Below are 23,548 nucleotides of genomic sequence, written 5' to 3' on the forward strand. Positions count from 1 at the left end.
CCGGCCGGCCCCGCCCGCCCCGCACCTGCCCCGGCCCGCCCCAGCGAACGGGAGAGCTCGCCCGGGCCTTTGTTTCCTCGCGGACCGAAAGTTTGGCTCTCCCCCAGCACCGGCTGCTGCGGAGAACGCTAGCGAGACCCCCGAGCTGCACAAGTCTAAAGGGCTGTGCGGCCCGAAAAGCCCGTCAGAAGGTCCACCATCACGCATTAGGAAACAAATGCAAAACTCAGATAAAACTGCAAAAACTTTTGCGAATAGATCCGGACAGTACGGACAGGTACTACACGTAGCTGTTCTTTCAAACACAGTGTAAAAAGCAAACAAGAACCATTTCAGGGTGGTAGAGAAACTTGGCGGCTCATGCCACCTCCAAGGGGCAGGACTGAACACACACAGCTTTGAAATCAAAGACAAGTCAAACTCAAAAGTAGATGGTAGTACAAAATCAAATTTATCCAAAGCCTGTGATCAAAGGGATCTGACCGCGTTGCCACCTACCTGAATCACTTGCTGAGGCCAGGCATATGTCCACACAGTGCAGACCTAAGCACAGGTCTGCTCAGAGCTGAAGAACTGACTAAACAAAATCTCAGTGGAAGACCTCTTTCCCACTTCTCAGAAATCCTAGTAACAATTACAGCATGAAATTTAAGTGTTAAAGCCTAGGTACCGCCTTGCATGTGAACATTATATATGAAATGTCAAACAGACTCCATTCCAATTTTTTTTCTGCTTAAAAAAAAAAAAAAAAACCTCAGAGTAAGAGCCCAAAAATCTTATTGACCCTGTTCCCCTCACTTGAATGCCTACCTTGAAGATGGCTCAGGAAATTTTCTTCTCTTCCTTTCCTTCCTGTTCATGTCTAATACAAGCTTCTCATTGTCTCAGCCATTTCTATTTTCCTTTTGTTACGTCCTACAAGCAATTAGCAAAAGCTTCCTATTCCCAGAGAACAAGACTATGAAAGGCAACATCCCTTTTTCAGAGCACTTTGTAGAAGTTTATGTTTCAGTTCTGCTTCCATTACTGTGCATCACCTCCTTAGCAGCTGGACTGGGACCACCTGTCAGCCAGCAACTGTGTTCAAATCTGTATTGATGTGCAGAATTCAGAGTTAACATATGCCAGATTTCCTGTTAAGTTTCACCTCTGTGGAACAGAGAGCCAGTAATAGCCTCCAGCAAGTGTGTCTTATCTTCTTCTTCAAGAAGAAAAAAAAAACCCAGAACACCAGATGGTGAAGATAAAAAGTGGTTTCTACAGCACATTAGAGACCTGCTCTAGTATTGTAGGGCTGAAGCAGCAGTCTAGTTAGCAAGCATTTCATATGATTCAAACCATAAAAAAAATCAATACTGGACAAGAAAGCCTTATAATTCCATTACAGAAATTAAGTCTTAAAATCAGTTAAGAATGATTAGGTATTCTCTGCATTTCTTTTGCTGATAATGCTTTCCCTCATTCTCTAAGGGGTTCTCCCACAAACAAGTATTTATCTGAGCAATGGTTTTGGCAGGTCACATTAAGAAAGAGATGGAGCTTGAGTGAGGAGCCAGAGCTGCTGCACCATGGCTCCATGTCAGGGGTATGAGAGGCACCTCACCTGCTTTTCACAGTGTCTTGATTAGTGGTAGCAAGTTCAGTTATAGCCAAAAGCTGTAGTGAGATTAGGCCACAGCAAGCACATTGCACAGCCTGGGATGGGAAGAAAATTCACTGTCCCAGATACATCTCATCAATAGAGGCACTAAAATGTGCAGAACCTGGATTCATCAAAATCCTGACACCAAAAAATCTGTTCTAGACACCTAGCTGCAGCCAAAGCAAGTCAAAATGGCATTCAATTTCAACACCAACAACAAAAGTTTAATTGTTATGAAGGCAAACACTAGGCAGGAGATTAAAATAAACAAACAAACAACAACAAAAAAAAAAAAGCAGAAAAACCCCTGCCACTTATCTCACTCGTATCAGGGCAGCATTTTGAATTACCTTTACCATTTGAAATACTAACAAGCCAGAACCTGCACAGAACACCATTAGGAGTTAAGAACACACAGTAGACTGAGTCCTAGCCAGCACACTGACATAATCTACTAAAGAGTGTTTTTTTAAGAGAGTAAATAGTGCAGAGACAAAAGTGGAACATCTAATATAATAGTACACTCACCCCAGGAGCTGTCAGATTCCTGGAAGTTTCCAGAAATATCTGGTTAACATTTATACACTACTATCCTGGAAGTGCTTTTAAGTTCCCCAAAGTCCTCTGTTCTCATTGAATAAATTTTATAAAGAGGCAAGAGGAAAGTACAGTCTTTCTAGTTGACCATCCCAAAGACAGCTAGGAAGTCACCTGAAAAAACCAACTGCAAGGCTCAGTTGCTACATATTTTCTTCAAATTAACATGTGCTTGAAAAAGAAGTAAAATTCCATGGAACTGGTTTTGTCCGAATTTGTCCTCTGGATTATGACAATACAACAATATAATACTGCCTCAAAAAAAAAAAAAAAAATCTTTCCAGGAGCCTTCAGATAATGCTTACCATTAAAGTTTTCAACCCTGTAAAGAAGTATTTAATTATAGCTAAAGGAGTAAATTTAATCTGGAGACAGTATAAATCAATATTGTGGGTATAATAGAAAAGACAGCCAAAAATGATAAAAGTGCTTTTTTAGTAAAGCTGTTAAAGAAAAGGCCGTACCCTATAAGTGGTTTGTGTTAAAATGATATACAAGAGGGAAAACAACAATTACTTTTGTTCAGGTTTTTAGTTTTACATAAACTTAATTCAAATGTGCCAAGTAGAAATGACAGGCTGAATGCATCAAGTTACATTATAAACTCCTCCCTTCTTGACTTCTTTTTATTTAATATTTTTAAACACATGATTATTTTTTTAAATTATTTTCGTGTAATTCTATTTCTTATTAACAACAGTTGATTCAAGGCCATTTTCCTTCCTCCTCAATGTCATTAGCAAACAGAGCTTCCACAGACAATGCTCAAGGATCAGTCTTCTCTAACATGACAGAACTTGAGGCAAGAATACGGAATTCTTCACAGCTCTTCTCCAGACACAGCTTCTGGGTCTCCTGTTGGTCAACCAGCTGCTGTCACATGAATAGCTTTTTCCCCCCAAAACCTTAATTAGCTAAGACAAGTCTGTTCATGAGGCAGATCCAGATGGCTGGTTCCACTGCAATTTGGAGAATTATCCTTCTCCATACCACTATGCTTTCTTTGTATATATCAGTAGTGAATCTCAATGTGCAGCCATCAATTAATAAGTATCAAGTTGTCATCACTCTGTTGTCTGCAAAGAAAAAATTCACAAGTCTCCAATCAGCAAGAAATGCAATAGGAACCATCTACCCATATGAGCTCAGTTTTGATCCTTCTGTTCTCTGCTCTCTCATTTCCACATACAACCCTAACTCCTGCACTGGACAATGTGCAAAACCTGCTACAGTAGCAAAAGCTCTAGATTTTCACTTCAACCAGTGCCCTCAGCACTGCACAGCATATTATGGTGTCATTTATTATGCTCAAGCACACAAATCTCTTTTTCTGCACAGTGACTTGCAGGTGAAACCTGAAGCTGGGCCTGGCTGGAATTCTTGTTAACAGTTGGTTTTCATGTGCCCCCAGCAGCCATTGGGATACCTGCCCATGATCATCTCTCATGTTCTTTTTTGGCTAATTGTTGTACTTCTCAGGAAAACACTCACTAAAAACACCCTACTGACCTCCTGCAGCAGCAGATGAATGGAAAATAAGTTCTGTCTTTTCTGTAGCCAGCATTGCTATGGTCTTTTAGAAATTCATGTAAATCTGTTGCTGGAAAACCACTTTGTTGGTATTTCTGAAAGAAATAGCATTTCATTTACAACACAGGAGAAGTTAACTGGGCATGAAACATTCTAAAATTTCCTCTAGAGCGTGACAGTTAAACCAGATTATTTTGTTCAATAATTCAATATTGCTGTAGGAAGGAAAGAACCCATTTCTATCATAGAAACACTACATAGCTTGCTTTGTTCCACCAACAATGTATGTCACACAAAATTCACACTGTTCACAGATTCTCTTGTGTTTTGTTTGCTGCCCACAAGGCTAAACAAGTGAACTCAGGCCCTAACGGTATTGACTCTTCCTTGTTCAGAGTGAACTGCTGTGGTCACTGCAAGTGCCCTGGGCTCCTTTTCCCTAAAACCTATAATTCTGGATTTGAAGGGTTCCAGTGTGCATATTCAATATTGCCATGCTGAAAAAATGCTATGAAAAACACAAGTTTAGCATACTGAAACAGCTCCTAATTGATGTGTGTAAAATGCTCAGAGGGAAGAGTCAGTAAAACACCATTTTGCAGATCAGACCATCCAGTAAACTAAGAAGCCCAGACAAAGTTATATTTTGAGGTGCTTCAAAAGTGAAGCTCTTGCTTGGTCTGGAAGTTGTTCATGTCAGACCAGCCTTATTTTGCTGGCCTGCATCTGACACCAAGACAAGAAAGAGATGAGAGCTGAATGGTGTGATCCACATTGCCTTCCCACTGGTCACTGAGGCTACCAGGAGCACAAAGGGCAGAGAGCACTTGAGGTCAAAACAGAAGCAATTACCAAAAACTGAGGTTCACTTTCAGACAGTCCATACTGGAAATGGATGGCACAATATTAACTTGAACAAGAAGTAATGCACCTCTCAGAAGATATTTCCTTTTAACCACACATTTCTAAGCAGCACATTAAGGAGGCCTGGACACCTAAATGACCTTAGAGTTATCTGCTTGAACCTTTCCAAACTCCTGCCAAAGGCACATCTCTGAGATATCAGAAAACCCAGCCACCCTTCCAATTTTGCCACAGACTAAATGAAAAGATTTTAATCACTCATCACACATCAGAAGCAACAGTAGACGGTATGGTGTTGAGTAATTAACAAGAATGAATGCAAAACTGAATAGAAGAGTAACTGAAAACAAATGCTTTACCTTTATGGTGTCATAGGAGTCAGTAATGAGTGCAATAAAAAGGCTGAGGATCATGTATATAAACAGACTAATGAAGGAGTACAGATATAATCGGCTGAACATCCACACCAGGGAACTCTTCTGTTGGATTTGAGCAAATGTTGCAAACATATCATCACCATTGACCAAAGAAAACAGACATTCAGCCACTGTGTTCAGATCTTCAAACTAGAAAATGAGTACAAATTATTAGCAGAATGTAAAGATCAATCAAGACTCAAAGACTGAATTTTACTCAAAGCAGACAGAAAAGCCAACTAAGGCAATTAAATGCTACCACACTTTCGTGTACATTCAGGTCAAAATATACATCAGTAATAGAAACGTAGAAATATCATCTTGACTAAGCATGATATGTTGAGATCAGACATAAGAATATTTATTATCAAGAAATAAAACTTGTGATGTTCAACAGGCAGAACAGTCAATAACTGACCACCACAGAAAGCTACTGAATTATAAGCAATTGTGGACCTGCAGAAAAATATAATTCCATTTCTTAAAGCACAGCTGAAGTGATTTCACAGAATCTATACAGTAAATTAGTGGTAGTATGCTGGAAGCACAACCCAAATTCTCTGGCTTCCCCACTCTGCAGCATTACTGGAGTATGGGTAATAAATCAATACTGTGTTAAGGGGCTAGAGTCAGCACATAGCCTTCAGAACTCAAATGGTCTGAACTGAATTAGCAATCTGTCACTCAGAAAGCCCTCTAAGAGCTGTAAGTACAAGCTATAGCTTTATTATGAAACTGCTGGAGCACACCCTGCACAAAAATAATGGCTTAATTTCAAAGATAGTCTCTTAAATGCCAAACTCCATTTCCCCAAACTGGAATGTGTCCTGAGGCTAAAACCTTTATCTACTAGGTAAGCCCACTTCCCATTTTGCTCTGCCCTTCCAAGTAACTGGATTTCTTAACTATAATTTACTGGACAATATGAATTAATAGCCACATTAAAACATTGTGCATTATCAATGAACTAACACAACTGTGGCCCCATAACAAAAAAATGATGTGAAGAGGTATATGCTTGTAAGGAGACTATACTAGTGCACAGGAACAGCAGGTCTGGTTTACACCTATGGCATATTTTATTATTATTTTTTGAATTGAATTTTAAAGTCATTGTGAAACTCAGCAGTATATTATCCAGGAAGAAGGGAGGCATGGCACAGGTAATTTTTGAGCAACTCAAGTTTTGATGCACTGACACAGAGAGAGACCTGCTAAGGACTGCTCACCTGGAAGCCCCTGGACTGACACAAAATTCAGGATACCCACTCCCTCTCTCTGACTATAGTAGAGGGTGTATTTCTGTATTTTTGAGCATAAGGAGCTCTCCAGTGTTTCTGCACATCGGGGAAAACTCTTCCCATCTACCAGGATGGCTCAGTGGCTGGAGAGCCCAGGGAAGCCTTGCACAGTGCCACATTGCCTTCCTGTGGGACACTGGGGAACTGGCAGGAACAGGAATCCCCCGCAGCTCCAGCTGCTTTCCTCGACATTGATACATGACATTTAGGCAAGAGGTAGCATTTTCATAGATAAGCACGTTGTTGACTGTCCTTCCTTTGGGTCAGATAACCTACTTGTTGCAGGGAAGTTACAACAGTAATTATGCTGTGCCTTATAATGTTATAAACAACTGAGCCTCTAATGAGGCAAAAGATCCCACTGCATCCAGCATCCCCCAGAGAAATGTATTGTCATCAGCTGGGAACCTGCAGACTGAATAGCTGCATTGCTCAGAGGAGAGGATTACAGAGAGTTAGAGCAATGCAAGCTCTGGGGGCAGAGGAAGCTGCATCAAGCTCTGCAGCATGGCTCTCTGTGACAGACACACTGCGTGCACCCAGAGATGAAGAATGAGAGCTCAGACATTTGTTAGTCATTAACAGACATTTAGAATTTGCCACGACAGGAGTCTGCCTTTGTTCAAACTGTCTCATAGAACATCTGCCACGAGGAAAAGCAAACAAGCTTTAGGGCTGTTTTGGCTTGTGTTCTAGAATATACAAAGCACCTAGAATTACTCCTGCACCCAGGCTTCTGACAAGACATACCAGGCACACAGTTTGATACTAACCTTAAGAAAACAAACAAACAAACCCACAACACGCCCCCACACAGGAAGCATCAAATAAGACAAGCATTCATCCATCCCTTTATGAGTCACAATTTAGGAGCTCAAGTTTCATGGCATGGGAAAGATGTGGAAAAACAAGGCCAGAGCCAAAGAAATGAAAAAAAAAAAAGTTACAGGGAACAATTTAGTGCCTCTTTAACCCAGCTGAAGCGAGATTGCCAGAAGAGGGCAGAAGAGACAGACCAATGCACATGGCCTGGGCAAACCATCCCCTCGGCACAAACAGCCTGGTGCTGGAGACCACGCTGACTTCGAGCACACAGTAAAAGCAAGAATAGTTATTTTGTTAAAAGGAGCAGGTAGGAAGAGGTGCAGATGGAATGAAAAACAGTCCCATGTTCACATTACAGCTTTTAAACAGACATTTTCATTGAAGACACATTTCTGTTGGTTTGGCTAGGAGCTGTACACTCATACAGAGATATTCCCATCATTACACCACAAAAGGAGGGATACTGCTGATGTACCTTCTCATGATAAGGTCCCAGGACAATCCAACCACAGAAAGTATAGCCCAGATAGATCATCCCAGCACAACAACAAAACCTCAGCACTTTCGGCAGTGACGCCTGCATAGTTAAGATGAGCACCTACAAGTCAGAATGGAGCAAAGAAGGGGGGAAAAGGCAAAAAAATTAGAGTGAGATCTGGAAAAAAAGTTACATGTATATGTATATATATATGCTTTAATTGCTAGACATCTGATTCTCTCCTTACATTGTAGGTTTGAAAATATCCCAGGTATCGGATGACTCCAACCCAGACAAACAAAGTTGATGTTCCAAGTAAAATGCTGCAGACATCATAACTTGTGAGGTTCTGAGGGATCCAAACAGAGCATGTGGTCAAGTTACAAAGCAGTAGATATGTCAGCTTGACAGCTATCCAAGTTCCAGCAGTTTAAACAAACAAAGCAGGGCAGTCCAATACTGAAAGCCTGTTGCTACATCACAAAAATCAGATCAATGTGAACAGCAGTTATTTACCAAGATGGTTCAAACACAACAGTGCTGTAAATGGAAGTACACCTACACTGATATTACTGAAATTTTGCATGAAGTGTAAAGTCTGGAAGAAAAAAGCCCTTTGTTTGGTTGCAACACAGTTTCAAAATTAGATTGAATAATTCAAAATTTTTGTTCAAAAAGAAGGTTGCTGTTAAGTAAAGAAGCTCTTGTTCACTATTTAAAAAACATGAGCTACATCATTTACATGAAAAGTGACCCTTGGGACTACAGCCCTATCCATGCATTTACATCTCTGAACAGGTTCTCTGCCAGCGGTTCAGAACATGAGCATTGTTTTTACTACAACAAAATCTACTTGCACTTTACTTCAGAAGGCTAGACCTGGTTGCAGTAAGCACAAGACAGCCACCTAGCTCAAGTTTTCCTACCTTCAATTCCCACCTCAACCTACAGCCTGTGATCCCCAAGTGCTTCCTCTGAAGGCTGCTCTGGGATCTGCCCTTTGAGCCTCAGCACACATGAAGCAGGAGCAGCACACTACCTGCTCTGTTTTTCCCAGAATACAATGTTTTGTGAACACATGAATTGTTGACACACATCTATTGAAGATAAAATTAAAAAAAAAAAAAGAAAAAAAAAGAAAAAAAAAAAAAAGAAAAAACCAACCCCAAAAGGCTCCTGAAGGGCTGCCAGCTGGACAAAGCACATGTATTTCAGCAAGCCCAGGCAGGGAGGTGCAGGATGAGCAGGTCATGTTGTCTGTGCCTATGCTTGCCAGGAAAGCAAGCTGTGACAGCCACGTTTCCAGTCCCACAAGCCATCAAGACCCTTGTTTTGTTCAAGGGGAGAATTTGTGGTTTTCCAGTCCTGTATGTGCTACTTCTTACAGAGCAAACCACTCAGATTGTTGGGTCTTTCTGTTGGGAACTGTCTACCCACAGGTCCCATACCAGGGATTAGGGGTCTTAGTACTGTGAAAATAAGATGTTTAAATAGCTTACGTGGTCTTACTGAAAGACTTTGGGGAAGAATGACTGAAAGCTTTTATTAGATAAATTAGGAAATGGACTAAAATAAGCAAAGAGATGACTATTATAGCTCATTCCACCTGTCCCTAAATTAAAGCACATTACACATGGTTGTAGCAAGATTAGTATTTTAGCTGAAGTATGAAATTCTTACCTTGGCTTTTATTTCCATTTTTAGGATTGACCCAATGATTGTCATCACATCACTGATAATTACCAGGACATACCACCCGTTGAGGAACTCCAGGCGATCAGCAAAACAGACACGGCGCTTGCATTTCTCCAAGAAGAAATTCACAAATCTCTATTGACAAGCATTTAGATGTTTAGTTACAGGTCCCCTCAGATGATAAGTGGCAATGTTCAAGTTTCACACAACCCCTTTTCCTACAGCATTCACTGGAATGGTAGTTTAAAGCTAATTCTCAATAGCAACAGAAATAAATAGGAAAAAAATTAAGATGGATTTAGGCCAGTGAAAATGAACTTTCCATGGAACACTTGGTTTCATAACCTAACCATAGCCTGTTATCCCCTTTACCATAGGTTCTATCCACCTCTAGCAGAGCAAGGCCACTCAACTAAAGAAGTGAAAAAGAACTCAAATGCAATTACAGGGCAAGAGCTCTCATTTCCAAGAGAGCAAACAATATAACCTCTATGCCCAGCACAGCCCATCTGCTTTTACTTGCTCTTTTTGCTCAGGAATAAATGTGAAGTGCCTATTCCCGAGAGCAGTTTGACAATGCCTCTGTTGAATCATGTCCTCTTGACTCTTGGTCTTGTTTCCAAGCTACAAAAAGGATATGTTGAGCTAGATAAACAAGTATTTGTGTTTTCATATCCTACCTACCCTGGACTCTTCTTCTAACGCTTACCAAATGCTTACCAAAAAAAAAAAAAAAAAAAAAAAGAAAAGCCAGAATTAGACTATGTGCTGTGCTTTATATTTTCTCCAGTTAGAGCTGGCTTTGAGGGATGTTCATTAAGGCATTAATTTATGACTAGACCTCTATGGGAATTCTACTCTGAAGCTAGGGAAGAAAGATTTGTGGTTTGGAAGTGCAGGACACCTGCTTGCAGCACAAAGACTCAGAAGTCATTGTGTCTAAAATCCTTGTGGTGGGGGCAGGGCAGAAGTCTCCTTCTTCTTTTGCCCATTGAGAGATACAACAAAATACTTCAAATTATAGCAGTACCCAAACAGAAATAAAATCCATTCACAGTTAGCAATTGTCCACCAAGATAAGTACATATACTTTCTAGATAATAGTAAGAGGGACATCTTGCAACACATTTACTCACTTTAATACTCCACATTTCAAAAGGTAACCCTTCACAAGACCAGCAGCAAAGAGGGCAGATTCCAAATAAGCATTAAGGTCATGAGCACTGCGCTTACCTTTTGTAGTCTCCAGGCAAGAACAATGGATCGTGTGCAGAGGATGAGAGAAGCCAAGCAACTTAATATGACAAATCCATCAAAGACTAGAGTATACTGAGTGTTTTTCTGGAGAACTGTAGAGACACAAGGAAATAAAGTAAGATTAGTCTTTTCACATCTCTTTTAATGCAAGTTCTGGGAGATTTTGTAACAATTCATGCTCAAATACTCTCACCCCATAAGCAGGTGGGTTACAAGCTATATCCTTCCTGCAAGCATATCTTGAACACAGTTCAGCAGAGAATTAAATCAAGACAGTCATGGAGACTTATGGGAATCCAGGGCATCCCTCTGAGCCCCAAGAACGAAAAATATGTTCAAGTTCTTCAAAATAAACCCAAAAATGGGTACATTAATATAAGTATCCTCCTTTTTACCTGTCCGTCTGTGCTTCCACAGTGTTACAACTACATGAGGCAAAAGAAATTCAGATTCGGTCTGTATCAACACCATAAAATTAAAAAAAACCTAGTCTGCAATAAGAAACTTGTTGGACTTTCTGTACTGTTTTCTTCTCATCCACAAATTTAAAAACCATAATGTGAATGTAAATTAGGTGTCTTCCTTTGCTTCCTCTCATTAATATCTTTTCCATAATATACATTTTAAACTATATGAAACAGGCCAACACTAATTTTTAATTTTTGCAATCACCCTTCAGCTCACCTTTATTACTGAATTATGCATGCTCCCTCAGCTGGCAATTAGACACAAAATAATATTCAGGAAGGGGTAGTTGAAAGACAACCAGAAGAAATTACTGGACAGAGATGCAAGCCAAGGCACTTTGAGGTTATTCAGAATATTCTATAAATTACCACTTTAGTATGGGTATAACATGGCATTATCAGAGAAAACCTGGCTTTGCCAAGGCAAAAGGCAGGCTGCTCAACATATTTATTAATCAAGATACTATATAGCACACTAAAAATATTGTTCCATCACAGTCCTTTACAACAAGTCAACACATGAGAGAAGTTACATAGTCTGTCACAGCTACTGTTTCTTTAAGGGCCCTTTAGTGCACGTTCCTGAGCTGTCAAACCAAGCCTTAACACTAAAAACACATGGCAGATGCCAGCCTTTGTTCATACACATCATTTCATCTACCAGCAGTGGCAAAAAAAAAGCCAACACAAAAAACAATCTTTCAGAAATAGTATGCTTCAATCAGTTAGAAGAAAAAAAATTGAAAGTTGTAGGAGGATTCAGTTGGAAATTTATCCAGTGTTAGTGGATTGAGTTATCTCAGAGCAGCACGACAATTAAAAATCTATGGAAGAAACATTCATCCTCCTTGCTCACCTGAGGTGGAGCTCACTGCTAACACACACTGGTATGCAGAGAGGATCATGTCATCTCACAACACCCTCACAAAAGGAATTATTTCCTAGCTCTTGATTAGCAAGAGGTAACAAATTGCATTAGGCAAGTTCATTGGTTTACAGGCAGGGGGATGGCCAGGCTGGGGAATGTCTTGCTGGACAGACTGCTACAGACCAGGGAAAGCAAAGGGAGACCCATAACTGCTGTTCTGCAGACACACAGGCACCATACTTACCTGAGTTAAATATGTGCCAGTCTTTGCATTCCTGAATGTCAGTGTCACTATCAAAATAGACCTTGATTTTTCCACTGTGGGCTCTATTATTGAAAGTTATCTGAAAATACAGAGCTACATCAGAAACAGGAGTAGCAAGATCACATTCCAGAAAAATAAATCCTGCTAAGTGCCTTGGATACAACATGTATTAATATTGTTGTTCAGATAGGTTTTAAGAAAGTTGTCACCCTAAATGATGGTGTAGACAACATGTATTGCCTAATGAGCAGTATTCCAAGAGGCCAAACTTCACACTTAGTCTTCAGATGAAGAACAATTCCTTATCCCTGTCTCAGGTTATAAAATTACCAACTGGAATATGTTACAAAGCAACACTGTCCCATGGCAGCACCATTTCAGCAGCCTTTGGGAAGGAGGGGTAAGGGCCAGGACATGCTCAGCTGTGCCTCTCCTGCAGGCCAGATATGAGGGTGACACACCTTAACCTAAGCTCTCATTACACAGACAGGGTTGGAAGTCCCACAGCCCATTTTCACTTACAGTATTTTGAAATGCATAGCAGTCAGGCAATTCACGGGCATGGATTGTCTGAAGAGCAATGCCTTTCAGCTTGAAGGAGATTTCAACCTGTATAAGCCTGGATATTTGAAAAAGTGTACAAATATATTTAAATATCACAGAAATACACACAAACCCCACAATCAGAATCCACCATATTAATATGAAAGAACAAGTTGGAATAATTTTAATAAACCCATCATTTTACCTATAAAATTCAAGATTGAAAAAAGAAGAATTCAACTTCAGTTCTGCCTTCTTACTAGTTAGTTCCTTTGGCTTTAAAAGGATACATTCTGGAAAGATAAGAGGAAAATATGTTATCATAAAAACTTCACATTGAAAGTAGCATTAAACTGAGATGATCAGTGTGCATATCAAGTCCTTATCAGGCAAAACATTAATTTTGAGCAAACCTATTCAGAGGCCCAGCTAGCAGGGTCAGGAGCAGGTTTGTGTACCAGCTCGTGAGCAGCTAGCAGCCAGGGCTGGGCTCTGAGAGGCAGCAGGGGCACACACCCAGGGAAGGCACAGGCTGACCAGCATCCAGAATTCCCTATTTGAACCTCCTGCACAGAGGGGGAAGAGGTGTGTTTGAGAAAAAGAACAACAAAACACCACCTCACCATCAACTACAAAGATTTGTATGTGGTTGAAGAGAACCTCTTACAATCACAGCTGTCTTTTCTAGACAGGTGCTAAAAACCAAGAGGGAAATAGGCAAGAAGCATGGCAATGTTCCTGTGATTGCCACAAAAATAGCTACTGGTTTTAAGTTTTAGAACTGGAATTCAAGTACTCCACAGCAAGACATTTTAAGTACAACAATACTGTACCTGTTTCAATAGAAACATCTATGTTCAGTGTATCATTGGAAGGAAGCATTGTGCCTTTCTTGTACTGTTGTTTACAGATTTTTAAGCCTGATTCTTCATGTTCATAACCAAGTGTTCCCAGGGATATGTTCTTTAAGTGCCTGTACTAGTTTAAAAACAAAAACAGTAGAAGTTAGAGAAAGCGATCTCTTTTTTTGTATTAGATAGCAAACTGAAACCTCAAGGTTATATGCATGAATACAGGTTTTTAAATTAAAAAAAAAAAAAAATCTTTATTTTCACATAAAAGTTTCCCAGTCAATTTGCAGACAAGAGGGCTTCTGGCCACTAGTTAGCAGTGATCAGCATCCTGGTGACAGAGTGACCAGGAGCCCTGTGCCTACTGGGCTGCCTGCAGATAATCACCCACATGTCAGACAGCTGCTCTTTAGATGCCTGGCAGAGACTTTAGGGCAGCATTGCTGCTAACCACACACCTCCCAGGGATATCTCCACCTCATGAAAGTGACAGTTTTCACACCAACTGAAACTCCATCGTTGTACACAAGTCACAGTTCTTATCAAATCCACACCAAGACCAAGCCCAAAGCAGCTCCCCGTGTGACCACAGAAGAGGGAAGCCATGCATTCACTGTAAAGCCAGCAACCAGGGTTCCCTGCCTGAGCTCGAGCAGCCTCCAAAAGTAACTTAACCTGCCTGCTTTACACAAGCACAGAAGCAGCTGAAAACATGCCTGTGAGAAGGTACTTTCTTTTTCCTCTTACTCCAGAATACAGCAAAAGTCACCTTCTTCATTTGCAAGGTACACTTGAAAACAAGGACTAAAAGTGGGAGCAAATAAAGCTGTGCCAAACCAAGCATTGTCCAGACATGGATCAGCCCTGAGCAACACCAAGAACTACATTCCAACCCAGTCCCCTCCAGACTTGCTTTCCAGCCTTGGTGTCTACTGGAAGCAAGAAGCACCCTCTGATCCCTGGAGTCACACCTTCCATTCCTGCACAAGTGAGACAAACCCCCAGGGCACAGCTCTTCTGGTGGCCTGTGGCTCCCCAACAGCTGATCCATGGACTAAGCATGAAGGACAGGAGATCAATGACTAACCATGAAGGCAGCTGCCTGCCAGCTCAGTTTCCCAAGAGCTTACACTGTCCAAGAGAAGCCAGACAGACCCATTGCCTTTTAGGGAAGAAGGCAAGAACACATAGCAATTCCTAAGTTTTTGAAGAAAGCATTTAGCTTTCTTGGAGGCCTGAAGTAAATAAACATGGGAAATCAGGCAAGGTTTCCTAATTACTTAAAAATTTGTTCAACTGGCTTTGATAAAGATTAGTCCCTTTTCCTGTTTAACATGGATTTCTTTATTATGCAATATTCACTGTCATCCCATTTCCCCCTTCCTATGGGCATTGTGGCCACTATCCCATCTCCTGAGGTACAGCATCCCACCAGTCATTAACAACCACACACTGCATGTCCTGAACTGGAACTGCACCAGAAACTACCACACAAAGCTCTGCCTTGCAGTGCCACTTTGAGTACAGAGTTCTGACAGCCCAGGAGTGAAGCATGGCCACCTCACCCTGTCAGTATGTGAGCTCAGAGCAAGCCACATCTGACTAAGGCAGCTCAAGTGAGTGGAAACAGCAGCTGGTCACAGCTCCTCATCCCACTGAGGCATCTGCAGAGCACTGCCCCAGCCACGTGTGTCCCCAGGCTCTGCTCTCCTGGCAGCACAGCACGAGGTGCTGGGCTACCCACATGCCCTTCCAAACAACAGTATGAAACAATACAAGCAAAATTCCTGTTTATAAAATTTCCAAACAGCCTCAGAGCTGGCAGCAGAATCTCCTGGTCTTACAGCCTCTGCCACAGGGCAGAGCACAAGAGTAACAGCTTCACACAGCTGCTTCATATCAGCAACTTCAGCTTGAACCCAGCAGAGAAGCAAGGGAAACCCGTGTACTCTTCCAAGTGTAAATGTATGTTTGGGCTTTTGTGTTGGTGGTCTGTTTGGGATTTTTTTCCCCAAAGTGCTAAAATATTCCCAGTGGTATATTACACAGAGGCTAAAATTTGGGTTTTACAGCTCCAGCTTTGCTGTGCACAATTACTATTTTCTGTAATGTTGTATCCTGTCCTTCTGCTTCACCCAGCCAACCATGCATTTCAAAAACACAAGAACACAACCAGAACACTAAATCCCATGGCTTCTATCTGCCCATCTCAAAATTGAAAAAAAAAAAAAAAGCTTTGCTTTTAGGCTGGGAGTCATCTAGATTGGCTCTTCCCACAAGGCACCCCTAGAGACAGATAAAAAAAAGGCAACAGTAGTCAACGTTCACCTGAAAGTATGCTTTTTGAATTCTTACATGTGATATAAAAGTCTCAGAAATGCCACAGGACACTAAATAACTCAGCTTTCACAATTTAAATCTCCTTAAAGGATATAAGATTTATACCACACAAACATTTTATGAAGAGACCTTTTTTCTGATGCCTGGCTCATTCTTGAGGATATAAATCTATTATTTCTCTACTGTCTTGTATCTGGAATTCACCTCAGCCTTAGTGCCTACAAAAGAAGGAAAGTGAAAGCAAGCAAGGAAGAAAAAAAAAGAAAAGAAAGAAAGCATGGTTTATTGCAGAAACAGTGGCAAAATTGAGAGTTCAAAGAAAGACTGAGAAAACTACTTCATCATTCATTTCAAATGCCAGGAATGAGTCCTAGGTCTTGTCCAGCACATTTGATCTGCTGTGGCTTCCAGGAGAGCAGCAAGCCCCCATGAGTGGATGACTGAGAAAGGTTTGGCCCTTCACAGCCCTGCAGCTCTCAGATGTTGCTGGGCACAGCTGCAGTGGCAACATGACTTTATTCCAGGTGCCAAAGCTCATGTGCCAAAGCCAGCGAAAATGGAAGGTGGTTTAAAGCCACTTTTTATTCATCCAGTGTTAGTAATTTCTGGGTTCATCATCATTCCCAATACAAGATCATTTCATATTCCAGTGTCTTTCATCTCGTGACTTCCAAATGTATTACTGTTAAATATAAAAACATTTACAGAATTTTCATCCCAGATTTATTCACTTTTCTCTGACAATTGTAAAGGGGATCTTATTTCAAATATCATCACTAACCAGGGTGAATGCCCCTCTGCTCCTAAGTACCATATTCCCCATTTTGAGGCCTCAAGCCCTCCCTGCAAAGCTGCAATTCAGGAGAGCTGTTAAGGACATAATTTTTTAAAGCAGCATAGGCACCCATAGCAGCATTGAGACCCATAGGCCTTCAAAGTAAGACCTAAACCAAGGTTCCAGTTCATGAACATGACCGGTTTTCAAATTTTTTGGATTTTGGTATTAAGAACTACCTGAGTAAAATTCTGTTTTGAATTAATCTCCAAGAAACAAAAACTCAGCTACAACACAAACTTGAAGACACTCCATTTACACTGATTAAGTGAAATACCAAAATGAAATCCAAGAATAGAAACAGAAAATCAGAAACCTAGCAGGAGTTTATAGCTGTAGCTTCAGCTTTAACACAGTTATAAACACACACTCACACCTACCTGATTAATAACATAAAAAATGCTATCATAAGCATCCTGTTGTGTATATATACTGCAGCTGTAGTCGTCTTCATCATTTCCAGAATAGCCTTTCAGGAACAGGTGTTTAAATGCAACAGTGTTTTCCTCCTTGAATGAGACCACCAGCTGGTTACTCAAACCAAAAAAAACAAGCTGACAAGAGAAAAAAAAAAGAAATGGATTTTAATTTTGAACACTGTTCAAGCAGCAGCATTTTGGAAACAGCTTTAAATTACAATAAATACAAACCAGACAGGTGCCTGTTGCTGTAACTCTGGCAGGAGAAGAGAACCCATTAACCAATGGCATAAGATACCCAAAGCCAAGGTTATCACATGCAGGGGAAGTGAAAACAGAATCTAACTGAGCAGACAGCTACATCACTTGCAGCTTTTACATATCATGGACCAACAACTCCAACTGGGATTTGCAAAAACTTCCTTGAAGGATGCAAATGGCACACAAGCTAACTTAACAGCACACCCTGCTACCCTGAAAGGTTCTGCTTTGCTATAAGCAAATTCCTGCACCTTTCCTACCTCTGGCATGGCACAGGATTAGAGCAATAAAAAGCCTCAGCTGCCTGACCCAGGTGCTGCTTAAGGAAGCTATAACAAGGAGGAACAGCAAACAGCAGTTACTGCTGAAGACTTGTGTTCCCCTGCCATTTGAATAGTCCTATTTCCACCACCACCACCAAGCAAAACATAAACAGAGCCTAGAAACTGCTTGGTTTTCCACAAGAGTTTCTTCACAGGCACAGTAGCAGGAGGATATCCCCAAGCCCCGGCCATGTGCCTGACATCTGAGCAAAACCAAGGGGTGACAAGAAAAGTCTCAAGCAGCAGTCCAAAAAATCTTGTGGCCTTTGAAGACCAAGCAGCAGAGCACCTCTTTGCTCACAAAGGATAGTGGGAGACTGGGGCAGCAGACAGAAAAATTGCATGTTCAGTGATACCCCCAGAAATGGGAGTCTGTAGGTTAGGACAGATGGCAGTACTGAACCTTTACAGAGACATGTGAAGTTGTACTTTGTGTCATCATTCACATGCAAAGTCTACTGTCCTGTCTTCGAAGGAAGAGGAACAAGCCAGAACATATATTTAGCTGTTCCTGCAAGCTGTCAGATGTCTGTCCTGCATTTCAAAGGTTCAAAAAACATAATTTTTACCTATGTGTGTGTCCCATTTGGCTTCCCTCCATATGCAGTCACTGTAAAATAACCAACTGAACTGTGATACCAGTGCAGTTTACAAACACCCGTTTCTTTGCCTCCATGTAGTATCTCAAACAGTACATGATTTTTCAAATGCATTATTTGCTGACAGAAGCAAGAGGCACATCCAGTTCCTGCAGCCCAGCCATCCCATCATCAGATACCATTGCATCCTCACAATGAACTTTAATTTTCTGATTAGATACCAGGAAACATCACTTTTGAAATAGCCTGGTGAAACTGTAATCTAAGAATGTACCAAAAATCAGTACTGTGACAACAAGCCTGAAGATAGTGCTGAATTTAGTGGGAAAAATAATTTGTTTTAAAGTATGTCAAAAATGGCAAAATGTCTGGTCAAACACTACTCTAAAATTCTCCAGGAGACTTTTATAATTTATGTTATTCTTCCCCCTTGAAACACCTTTCATAGTATTTTTCCTTTATGAACTGAAGTGGAAGGTTCAAGGCAGTAACAAGTACCCAGGGATGGTAAAGGCCCAGAAGCACAGACCTGCTTCTCTTGCCCTTCATTGCTACTCTAAGAGTAAAACCAGAGGATTACCTGTGTTGTAACCATAAGTATCTTCAAAATCTGCAAAGCCAATTTCCAGGGTATCTGTCGTCTTGCTCTGTATTTTTCACATGGGTTCATGAAGTAAAACTTCAAATCCTCTTTCAAAGCTGTCTCTTTTAGATCTAAATCTGACTGAGTCATCATATTTCTGCCACAGAAAACATTAATTAGAAAACAACAGAATATTTCAGCAGATAATTTCCTCATTGCAATATCACCTCAGATTACCACTACATAGAAGGCCTAAAAGAGCTTTTGGGTTATCTTACGGAAATGCAAAAATATTTTCCTGTGATCACATCATTAAAACCATTCAAACACATCTGATCATGAAAACACGCCATTTAGACAAATAATTGATAGGCACTAAAATAAGGGGGTCTGTAACAGAAAGAAATGTAGACGTGCTATTACTCTCTTAAAAATCCATTTGAAACAAAGAGGGACCACTGTTAACATATTTGTCTGAACAACCCAAAGAAAAAGGTGTCTTTAAGATTAAGCCAGAGCAGGTTTTGCACAGACTTCTGTTATGAACATGCAGCTTCAAGGGCTACATTCACAGGCATCTATTTATTTAAATACCTGGGCATGTAAAATCAGTGGACCAAGTACAGAGGATTGTTGTTGTGTTTTAAATCACTTTAAGTTTCTCTTCTTCAACTGAATGGGACATTGAAAAAACTTTCCCCATCTCCCAGTCACTTTAACCCAGGGCTATGTTCAGTGTATCATTGGAAAGAAGCATTGTGCCTCTCTTGTGCTGTTTTCCAGTGTCTTACATTTTCAGAACTTTCCTACTTCACACACAGATCAGAACACAATGTGTAATCTTTTTTCTCTTTACATGTTAAAAGTATCATATCTGACACCAGCTGATTATGAGTCCCATTTACCACTGAGAATGTTGTTCCAAATATTCTGAATTTTATAAAGGACAATATTTTGTCTGAGGCTCAAAACCAAAAGTATCAATCCCAAGTTTTCAGATACTTGGAATACTTTTTCATTTTTAATTTTTGTGTCCTCACCTCTCTGAAGTGCACAGATATTTAAGCTCAAATTGTAGATCACAAAGCACATTTGATTTGCTAGAACCAGCTGTCCACAAGAAGAGAAATTTCAGTTAAAGGAGGACAGTAAGCTGACACTGTGGTGTTTCCTCAGAAGAGGAAGTGAAAACAACAAAAATTCTATTTTAATATTAAAAGCTCAAAAGTTATCTTTCCTACACAGCCTTAAATCAATCTTTCATGAAGATGATGAGAGGCAGGATGATTCTGGCTTTTGAAGCAGGAAAAACATGGGAAGTTTCCAAGAAAGAGAAACTGTGGGCAGCATCCCTATTTAAACTTATAATAAAAACATACTGTAACAGTAACATCCAAGATACAAAAACTTTCAAAGATGCAAACACACCTGCCAGAAGAGCATGCGATAATTGCAGCTGTGAGCACTGATTAAGCAAACTGGTACATACATGCTTCAGTCCTGCACTGACACCAAAGACATCACTGCCCCTGTCCCAGTCTCTCTCCAACAGGCAGAAGATTTGTGTGAGCACACAGTGAACAAGAGCTAACCCAGTGTGAAAGTGATAGGAGGAGGTGGGAAAGAAAGAGGAAACAGAACAGCCAAATCTGGTCACATTTTAAAGCATGAAGATATGACATAAGAACCACTCCCAAGACTTCAGTAAAATCCTTCCCTAAGCCTCCAGTAAAAGCATATCAGAAGTGACAAATCTTTAAAAATAAAAAACCAACCATAAAAAAAACAGGTCAAAACCACCACAAATCAAACAGCAAACTTTATAATAATCTTTTCTCTTTTTTTACTATTCAAATACATAGCATGAAAAACATAATGGTTTACTCCAAAGAAGTGTGTCAAGACCTTACAGCTATTCCAAAAACTTGATATTGATTAATAACAGCACTTTCCCCTTTACACAACTCTCATTTGTAGCTAGATATTATTTTCATTAGTGTCTTTAGCTCCCTTTATTAATTAACTGTAAAAAATATGAGCAGGAAATTTGTCAAAGAAAGCAGCACATTTTTTTGGCTTAAGAGAGAGATTGAAGATTCAAGCCTGTATCAATGTTGGGCTGTGGCTTCCAATTAAAAAAACAGGAATTCTCTGGTGTAGTACTTAAGAAATAATTCCTTTTTAAACAGGTGAAACAGGTAACAGGGCAACTGGTAAAATAGACCAACTGGTTTTGAATTAATTCATTTCTAGGATAGATTAAAAATTACATCTAAATAGATCACGTTAAATCAGCAGAACTATAACCTTCAACCAAAGCACTGAAGTTTAAAAGCTCCAAGAGATTACCAGTGACCTACCATATTTAAAACAAACCATCTAATTCTACCACATGGTCATTAGCCTAATAATCTAAACCTGCGAAACAAAGTACCCAGCTCAAGACAGAGCACTGAAGCAATTAAATTCTGACACATTAATGTAATTAACACCACTCAATGGGTTTCCATAGTGTGTTTTGTGAAGCACTGACACAATCAAATTTTTTGTTAATGAAGACTAACTGTACAATGCATGCTTAGGTGCACATCCATGTGTCTCATATATCATAACTGTTACTAACTCAGTTCTAACAGCTGCACTGCTGTAACCAACACTTCATCGCTGTAGCTGGTAGGACAGTCTCGTTCAGCTGTTTTGTAGCAAGGCATTTTAGAGCTCAACATTCCATTCAAGAAAGAGGTTTCAACAGTAAGGACTACAATTTACAGCTACCTACTCATGAAATATACTTGTAGTCGTTAGCTCTTCACCCAGCAGAAAAAGCACCATTAAATCAACTGGCTAAAGTGTGCTTAGTAAGTGAGCACAGTCACTTTCTTTAATGAGTAACTCACTAGTACAGCGACACTAACAGCGTCCATTCAGAGCTCCGTATCTGCTTGAGCTCTGTATCCTGGACAGGTATTAACGAGAGCCCTGGGGTCCTCAGGGAGCAAGAAGGCGGAAAAAACCCGAAAAAAAAAAAAGCCATCATTGAGTCGAGATCTACATGTCAGCCGGGGCAACCCCAGCTTCACCTTCCCGATCTCTAAGCTCAGCACTCTGGCAGAGGACGGCACCGCCTCACTCTCACAAACGGAGGGAGAGCCCCGCCGGCAGGGCTGACACCGACCCAGCGGCGCGGCCGCCGCGGGAGGAGCGGCCGCAGCCGGGCGCGCCCGGAGCGCTGCGCCGCGGCAGCTCCGTGCGGCGGGCAGCTCCGTGCGGCGGGGCAGCACCTTAACGGCGGGCAGCACCTACCGGCGGGCAGCACCTTACCGGCGGGCAGCACCTACCGGCGGGGCAGCACCTACCGGCGGGCAGCTCCGTGCGGCGGGCAGCACCTACCGGCGGGCAGCACCTACCGGCGGGCAGCACCTACCGGCGGGCAGCACCTACCGGCGGGGCAGCACCTACCGGCGGGGCAGCACCTACCGGCGGGGCAGCACCTACCGGCGGGCAGCACCTTACCGGCGGGCAGCACCTTACCGGCGGGCAGCACCTTACCGGCGGGCAGCACCTACCGGCGGGCAGCACCTTACCGGCGGGGCAGCACCTTACCGGCGGGCAGCACCTTACCGGCGGGCAGCTCCGTGCGGCGGGCAGCACCTACCTGCGGGCAGCCGCCGCCCGCTGCGGCAGCCCTCCCGAGCGGCTGCCCCGCGCCCCCGGTGCTGCCGGGCCGGCTCCCGCTGCCGGGCGGGCTGACCCGCGGGCTCGGCACCGCGCCCACCCCGGCCCGCTTCCCTCACCCGCTGGCGGCGGCCCGCCCGCCGGGGAGGGACTTGAGGGGGATGTCCATGGCCGCGGGGTTCGGCCGCCGCCCGGACGGGGCAGGACTGCGGCGGAGCAGCCCGGGCCCCGCAGTCCGCCCCCGCCTTTATGGGCCCGGCGGAGGAAGGAGGGCGCCCGCCGCCCACGTGCGCTGCGGCTCCCGCTGCCCCTGCCCGAGCGGGCTCTGCCCGCCAGGGAAAGGCTCGCTGCTCTCCGGCACATGCTGGGACTCTCGGGGATGTCCCGAGCGGGGCTGCTGTGGCACTTGGGGATGTCCTGTGCAGGGCTGAGGGTTGAATGGATCATCCTGGTGGGTCCCCTCCAACTCACCATAATCTCTGATTCTGTCATAACAGTAGTTGCCTTACTGCTAGCTAGTAGTTGTAGACATGGCAATAACATGCAGGGAAGACTGCAGGTGAGATTAGCTACTACAGAGTTGGTTTTCTTGCAGGTCAAGAGGTATTTAGTTCCTCAGAGGATGTGGTTTAATGCAGTTACAGGGCGTTCAAAACAAAATGTAGATTCATAAGAGGCATCATTGCAGCAACTGAGCTCTCTACCTGCCCACACAGTGGGCATGGGCAGCACAGGATTCTTACATAATGCTCTCAGATGATGCTGTGGTTGTGGTCACACTGTAAGGGAGAAGAAGGAACAAAAGCCTAGGCAAATATCCATACACAGTTTCTCAATATTAGCTGCAAGAGCATTGTGTCAGCTCACGCATGAAAGTTTTCTCAAGGCTTCCTCTGGCATTAGTTACTGCTTGA

General features: G+C 42.1%; 1 protein-coding gene across 11 annotated transcripts; it reads right to left on the reverse strand.

The window, feature by feature from the left end:
* Positions 1-2,831: 2,831 nt before the first annotated feature.
* On the reverse strand, positions 2,832-23,250 carry MCOLN2 (mucolipin TRP cation channel 2). 11 transcript variants are annotated; one of them, XM_085585796.1, is made up of 14 exons: positions 23,106-23,250; positions 18,957-19,116; positions 17,155-17,328; positions 13,582-13,726; positions 12,954-13,041; positions 12,728-12,824; positions 12,185-12,284; positions 10,582-10,697; positions 9,334-9,483; positions 7,901-8,002; positions 7,651-7,773; positions 4,993-5,199; positions 3,749-3,864; positions 2,832-3,315 (listed from the first exon to the last, which is right to left on the reverse strand). In XM_085585796.1, exons 2-14 carry the CDS (start codon positions 19,110-19,112, stop codon positions 3,279-3,281), a joined length of 1,611 nt encoding a protein of 536 aa, XP_085441922.1. In that variant the 5' UTR covers positions 19,113-19,116; positions 23,106-23,250; the 3' UTR covers positions 2,832-3,278. The 11 variants fall into 11 exon arrangements, with proteins under 11 accessions (XP_085441922.1, XP_021385655.3, XP_077641551.1 ...); XM_021529980.4 differs by lacking the exon at positions 23,106-23,250 and adding an exon at positions 22,754-22,884; XM_077785425.2 differs by lacking the exon at positions 23,106-23,250 and adding an exon at positions 22,615-22,741.
* Between the last annotated feature and the right edge of the window lie 298 nt (positions 23,251-23,548).

The sequence above is a fragment of the Lonchura striata genome, chromosome 8 (assembly GCF_050655825.1).
Source record: "Lonchura striata isolate lonStrDom1 chromosome 8, ASM5065582v1, whole genome shotgun sequence".
Lineage (NCBI taxonomy): Eukaryota > Metazoa > Chordata > Aves > Passeriformes > Estrildidae > Lonchura > Lonchura striata.